The sequence below is a fragment of the Geospiza fortis genome, unplaced genomic scaffold, assembly GCF_000277835.1.
Source record: "Geospiza fortis unplaced genomic scaffold, GeoFor_1.0 scaffold40, whole genome shotgun sequence".
NCBI lineage: Eukaryota > Metazoa > Chordata > Aves > Passeriformes > Thraupidae > Geospiza > Geospiza fortis.
The window spans coordinates 12375792-12382990 of record NW_005054297.1 but is presented as its reverse complement, the minus strand read 5'-3'; the positions used below and the strand labels follow the sequence as shown (position 1 = coordinate 12382990).

At 37.4% G+C, this 7199-nt stretch overlaps 1 protein-coding gene across 1 annotated transcript in view; it reads left to right on the top strand.

The window, feature by feature from the left end:
• NFXL1 (nuclear transcription factor, X-box binding like 1) overlaps positions 1–7199 on the top strand; it is a 44471-nt gene that overhangs the window by 601 nt on the left and 36671 nt on the right. Inside the window, exons 2-8 of the mRNA XM_005415640.2 lie at positions 908–1078; positions 1421–1530; positions 3610–3743; positions 5151–5329; positions 5497–5658; positions 5764–5864; positions 7069–7183. Coding sequence (XP_005415697.1) covers positions 908–1078; positions 1421–1530; positions 3610–3743; positions 5151–5329; positions 5497–5658; positions 5764–5864; positions 7069–7183 — 972 coding nt within the window. The remainder of the gene's footprint in view (positions 1–907; positions 1079–1420; positions 1531–3609; positions 3744–5150; positions 5330–5496; positions 5659–5763; positions 5865–7068; positions 7184–7199) is intronic.

Here is a 7199-nt window from a genome sequence, read left to right as displayed (position 1 = left end):
AGGCCTTGGGCTGGGGCCAGCAGCGAGGGGCTAAGCCCTCGCCAGGGTGCGCTGGGTGCACCGTCTTCTCGGAGCAGAAGAGTAAAGTGTGAAGTAATGGATGAAATGTTTCTGTCTGGGTGGAAACAGCCAGGGGAGTTGCTCGGTAGAGACAGTGTTAGGTGCGCTGGTCAGGGAAACACTTCGCTCCGGTCTGGGAAAGGTGCGGGCTCTCGGTGTGCGCGGCTGCTCTGAGTGCAAGTTCGTCCTCGGCAAATACAGCAGAGAAGTGCCAAAGACAGCTCTTTTCAGTGGCAGGATAGTTTCTTAAGAAAAGCCTTAAAGCTAAACTTGATGAAACTCTGGTAAATATATTGGGTCTAATAGAAAAATCTCCTGTGAAATAGCGTGAGCACACTCTTGCAGTAGAGATTTGTTGAATTTGAGGGAGATGAGTGAAAGTCATAATTTAAGAAGTTATTTCTCCAGATGCTGGAGAAATACGTGTATGGTATCTACGAGTTATAACAACTGTAAATTTGTTATAAACAAACCTGTGTGTTGTGTTTTGTTTTTCTCTTCCTTGTGCTATGACAGTTATGTTTGTGTGGGATGTCTGGGGATTTTTAAAGTATTCTTTTCAAAAAGCAGTGTTATAGTTGCTTCTATTCTGTTATGTTAGGTTTGATTTGTCAGCAGTAATTGGTAGATAATTCCTGCAGTGAATTTTATGATAATGCACAGTAAAAAAGTAAATACAATTTAGCTCTTCTTGTGTGGTATTGAAATTGTAGTGATGTAATACTCTTAAAAAAATAAAACCAGCAAACTTTTTAAAGAAAAGGACAATTGAAAGTATGTAGAACGGAATGTGTGTTTACAATTAGCTATCATGGTATTAATCATCTTTAGTATTTTCTCTTAATAGAATTATCTTCACTGAAGAAATTTGATGAAATTAAGAGAGCTAATCAGGCTGCAGCAAAAAAGCTAGTTGAAGACCAATTAAGCTCCTCATCTGAAGATGATGATGATGATGCTGAAGCAAAACAAGGGAAGATTTTGGACAAAACATTTACCATTTACACCAGTCAAACTGGTAATGTTTCTTTCATTTATTGACTTTTATTTTGGTCCGAAAGCGTAAGCAATGTAGTATCATTGTATTAGAATTTTACTGTAGTTGGAAGGAAGGCACTCTATCATGACTTACATCAAAAATGTTTTTTCTCAGCAGTGTATGCTGGCTGTACTTGTCTTTTCATGCAGAAGCAATGGTATAGCTTTTAACTGGTATAGCTTTTAACTGTCTGAAGTGTGGCTTTTTAAATAATACATGACTGGCTTTATTCAGAAAAAATACTTGTGCAGTAGTTTCAACATCTACAAAATAACAGATCAAATGTTACTAATTGCTTTAAACATCTTTTTTCCATTAAAGATGGAGATGCAAGTGAACTGGAACGTACAAGACAGTACATGAATGAGGCTTTTCAGTCAGGGGCCATGACATGTCTCATCTGCATTGCTTCAGTTAAAAGGAACCAAGCTGTAAGTACTTTGCAGTAACCTTTTAGGGCAAAATAAATGTTACTGTCTGAATAACTTGTATTATATTGTTGAGGTTATTCTTGGGATTGATAGCTTTAAAACTGTAAAAGTACTAAATGCAAATTTGGCATCTTTGGATTTTGAAACACTGGAAGATGTAAGTGGTTATATGTGTAGCTTGTAATCAGAATGTGTTCTTTTTTTTGTCATATGCTTGTTATCATTGTGTAAAATAGCTATTTTTAAGTTTTAGGTAGTAGCAGGTGACAAAGATAAGTGCTTGAATGCCAGTGCTTGCAATTGTGTATTCAGTAAGCTATGGGGTAGCAAAGCAAAACATGAAATGCTAGAACATTAGGAGATATTATTGTTAGATTTACAGCAGGGAAACTAAGATAAACTTCATTGCCCCCAGTGCTGATCAGGTGAAAAAGAAGTGTGTGTGTCAGAGACGTTTGTCCTATTTCATATAGGTACATTTTATATGGGAAAGATTTCAGGACAAATATTTTTTCCTCTTTGTGTTAGAGGTACTTGAACCAAAAACATGTATAACTGTGATGCGTTGTGAAGGCTGACCTAGAACAGAGGCTAGACAGAGTTAAGAATAAAGTAGGTATTTATTAAAGGGCCTCAATGTGTATACCTTGGGCAGTACAAGGGCCCAGCCAGGGCTACACCCAAGATGAACCCAAAGTGGTCACAAAAATGGACATCCGGTCATGAGGTCTCTCACTTTTATAAGTTCTGGTCCATTTGCATATTGGATTAATTGTCCAATTACAGCTTTAGGGTAGGAAGTCCCATCCTCCTTGTTTTTCTCTCTTCATTCCACCATTGTTTGTGCTCTTGGGCCTGAGATTTGGATCTCTTGTCCTTGGGTCCCCAGCTAGAGAAGGGATTGTTTTGTCTAAGCTACTCTGTGAAGAGAGCTTACTGTCCCTTAATATGAAGCTCAGAGCTCCATACTAAAGCAGGACAGAATCTGGAAAATATAAAAGCTAAAACCTGAGGCTTGAACTGTGGGTTTGACATGAAAAAGAAATGAAATGAAAAAATAATTTTTTCAGAAATTTCAGAAAATATATACATTTCTTATGATAGATATAGAGACTACAAGTACCCAATGAAACTGTAGTCAGTAACTTCTAAAAAGAAATGCAATATATTTCGTATGAATTCTTAACATATTTAATCCATATTCTTTCAGACCTCAATGAGTTTAGCTTCATATTTCTGTGGCTCTTGATAGAGTTAATCTTATCTTAGCAGAAGTGAGATGATTTGGTAACTTGAAAACCTTCTTTTATAACTCAGTGGTTTACTAATTATCTTGAATCTGTATCATTTTGGCCAAGTCTGTTTACTTAACGTCTCCTGCTTAGCTTTAGTTTTGGGAAGTTAGTTACCATAGTTATGGAAACTCAGTCATTGGCACTGTCCTCTGTAAGTTACTGGAGAAAATATCTGCATTTTCACAGTATTATTTCATAACATTGTCTTAAGTTATTAAAAAAAATAGTTAAAAGTTTCTTCTGCACTTCTCTTACCAAATTGTTATAGTTTTGGGTAAAGCCCAAGTCATCTTTCTGGTGCCAGGTGGTTTAATAAGAGAGAATGGCACAAACTGGGCCTTGGGAGGTGCAGATTGCGTTCTAGGAAGGTAATATGACAGTTGGAGTAGCTTGCTCACAATGATGGTGGAGTCCCCATCCGTCAGGACTTTCCAGATTTGCTTGGCAAAGCTGTGTCTGAACAGAGCTAAGCTGGCAATAGTCCTTCTTTGGGCATTAGTTTGTGCTACATGACCTCCAACAGTGTTTAAATCAACATTTCTCTGATTATCTGAGTATTTTGGGGTCCGTCAGCCTTGGCAAAAACTTCCCACGGGAGCTGGAAAAAAGATTACAAGTATGAATCTGTAACAGGTATGAATCTATGTATTGATCTAACAGTGGGTGTAATCTCTCTTTGAAAAACCATTTTGAAAGGGAAATATTTCTTCAGGTATTATGGATCATCATCAGCGGAAACAGAAACCTCATTTAAAGCAATTGACACTTGATGTCTGCTCTTTAGGTCTGGAGCTGTTGTGGATGCTTTTGTTTATTTCATCTGGTGTGTATCCAAAAGTGGGCCAAGGACAGCCTCTTCCTTGTATCTTCTCCTCTGACAGATGATGATTTTGGGAAGAAAGACTATCCCTGGCCATGGTGAGCTCCTCGTGGTACATTTACAAAGTTATTTCTATTGGGAAAACCAGGCAAACTGGTGTTCCTTTAGAAGGAGTAGTACGTGTACATCATGTGCACAACAACAAAAAAAAAAAGGGTTCAGAAGGCTGACTTTTCTTTGCTTTTTAAAATTATGTAAGTTTTCATTAACATGGTTCAGAAAAATTTCACAGCGATACTAAAACCTTGCTGCATCATATTTGTTTTGACCTCTGAGAAGCTAACTTATCTGTCATGTGTCTCAGCTTCTGACATTTATTTCTGAATGGCTTTACATATTTTTCACTTTTAAAGTTGGCAACATGAAATAAGTTTAAAAAATGTTGTCAAATAGCAAGATGTAGTGATTTATTTATTTTTTTAGTCTCATTATAATCCAAACATTAAATTAGGTCTTGCAGTTTTCCTTGAGATGGCATAAAGAAGAAGGTAATAATGTGGCTAAATGAATACAGTTTCCTAAGCAGTTTTGTTTAGGAAATCAAGTGTCAGTTGTTGCCTGGCAGCATCTCAAATTGATAATGCCTCTTCAGGTAAATGGTATTTTATTTTACGTGTAAGGACATGCTAAAACTATGCTATCACTATAGAGAAATGGTTCATGGTCTGTAATATATTATATCAGGGCAAATTAATGTTTTATTTGATAAAAATGAGTGCTTAGGTCTTTTGAAGCCATTTTGTTCTTCTCTGAGGGAGACTTTCTTGTCTGTTGTCTTTTCTCAGTGTAGCCAGCAATGTGAATTGCTTTGTTTCTCCTTCCTTGTGTTGCCTCCCTTGTTCATGGCTTCTGTTAGGCCTGTGGCACTTCATAAATTCCAGGCCTCTAGTGTCTGTCTACCTTTAGCAATAATTAATTTTTAAATTTCTGTCAACATCGGGGGTGGACAATGAAGGTGTACATCTTGAATCTAAAATTTTTCATATAAAATTCTAATTATTGTGCTTGGTTTTAATAGCATTGCTAAACTTTGTTTTACGTGCCTAATAGACTGCTACTAGGAAACCCCTGGTTTTAATACTTTTTTTTTAAAATTGGTTCTATTCAAGAAGGTTAGCTGTTGCATAGATTCTTTTGATATTACTTGACATAAAAACTGTTCTGATTTTTGCTGTGCTTATTTTTGTCTATATATATTCTTAGAGAAAAGAAATTGCATTAACAAAGCAATTCCTTAGACATTCTAATTAATGTACTGTAGAATCTGACATATAGAAAGACCCTTCTTCTGTGTTACTGTATATTTTTGTTATTCATTATAGTAGCTGTAAAAATGTTAATTGGTAGCATTGAAACAATCTTGGGAAGCCAAAATTATAAAACTGCTTTTTTTTTTAAATTGTTTTAAGAAGTTGTTTTTGTTTTCACTCCTTTTCCCCTTTTAGTCCAAAATGTAGGTTTGAATACAAACGCTCTGAAACTCCCAGTAGGTATTACTGTTACTGTGGAAAAGTGGAGAATCCAGAGGTGGACCCATGGCTGGTACCTCACTCCTGTGGTCAAATATGTGAGAGGGAATTCAAACCTTCCTGTGGTCATAAATGTTTGCTGCTTTGTCATCCAGGTAAATCCTTTGTGTTTCCTGGCTGTGTGACCTGTATTTAGGTACCTGTTACACAGTTCAACTTTACATCTCTTAAGTATATTTAAAATTCTCAGAATAGAAGTGATGTAGTCAAGGCTGCATTTGCTGAATGGTCATTAACAAGATACTGTTTTTCCTGTCATTAGGACCGTGTCCACCTTGCCCAAAGATGGTCACAACAACGTGTCACTGTAAGAAAGCCAAAGCAGTGCCCCGACGGTGCAGTGCCAAGGAGTGGTCTTGCCGCCTGCCATGTGGGCGAACACTGCTGTGTGGACAACATGTTTGTGAGAATCCCTGTCATGCAGGTAGACCAACCTTTTTAAATTTCAGAGCAGTAGCTGTTTCTGTTGATAAGATACATCATTCTTTTGCAATTCCTACTCTCAGTGTCACTTTGAAATTGCATACAGGAGATTGTCAGCCTTGTCCACGTGTCAGTAAACAACGGTGTATCTGTGGCCGACAGACAGCAGAGAGGCTTTGTGCAAGCCCTCAGTGGCAGTGTGGTCAGGTATGTTGAAGCTATCCTTTTAAAGAGATTTCTCACCTTTATAAAATTTGATTACCTGGTGTATTAAAGATTGGAAAAATATATTCAGTAAGAAAAAAAATTAACTTTTGAAAGTGTACAAATCAAAAATATAAACAGCATTGTTTGAGAAGAGATTTAATTGGTGGCTCCATTAATTTTCCATAATAGTTAAAATGTTACTGTTCTGGAATTGTTCTGGGGTTACTCTAGCAGTGAATTTTACTTTGTATACTCTTTCTTGTACTTGAGGTTGAAATTTCAGCGGTTGCCTTCAAAAATATGAATGAAACCACAGCTTAGCAGACAAGAGTTTCATGCCTAATTTTAGGACTGTAGCAGAATGAAAGCTTTGTGATTAATTCTTTGAACAGTATTTGCAGTCTGTGCTTAAGACCAAGGCTATGGTTTGACAGACTGGGAAAAATAATAATTAAAAAAATTAAGTGGTGGAGGGGAGGCTGTACCAGGAAGTACTTGGCCATTCGGATCCCAGTAAGGAAGGTACTTGGCCTCTGTGAAGTATCAGTTAAAATGCAGTTTATTTCAGCTAACACTGTAGAGAAAAGGAGTATAATCTAAAGACTAGCATGTGCCTTTAGATCTCTGGAACCCCAAGCTGTGCAGCATTGAATGGGCCATGATAGATGTGCAGCATACAGTGCAGACCCCACTTTGGTTGTTGAAGGTTTTTGTAGGATCTTCTTACAAGAGGAAAGCATCCTTGATCATAATTTCTACAGTTAAACAGAAAGGGTATTCAGATGAGAATTTCTAACTTACTTTTAAATAAAGGCAAGGACATGCAGACAGCATAATCACTGGTACCAAGTGGGAGGTGCCTTCATTCTCTTCTGCTACAGTAAGTTTATCCTGTGGCCAAAGTGTATGTGCCCACAATGCAGGCTTGAAGGCTGAGCTGTATGTGCAGCCCAGCATAGACCTGCAACTACTCAGGTTTTGTGAATCACTAACTCCTAAATGTACTGTGGCCTTCCAGGCAGGATCACTGCAGGGATGATTAGTTTTATTTAGTGAATCAACAAATACAACATTTATTAACAAAATTCAGAAAAAGTGAAATTTCATCCAGAAGCATTTCGCTCCTGCTTTTTACCCTTGCCTTGCTTTGGCTTGGTATGTAGCTCTATTACATTGCATTCACTGATTTCTCTGAATTTCTCAGGTATGTGGGAAGTGTTTGCCATGTGGCAATCACACATGTGAACAAGTTTGTCATGCTGGTCCCTGTGGAGACTGTCCTCGTTCTGGGAAAAGGTCCTGTCCATGTGGAAAAACAAGTAAGCTACATTTTTT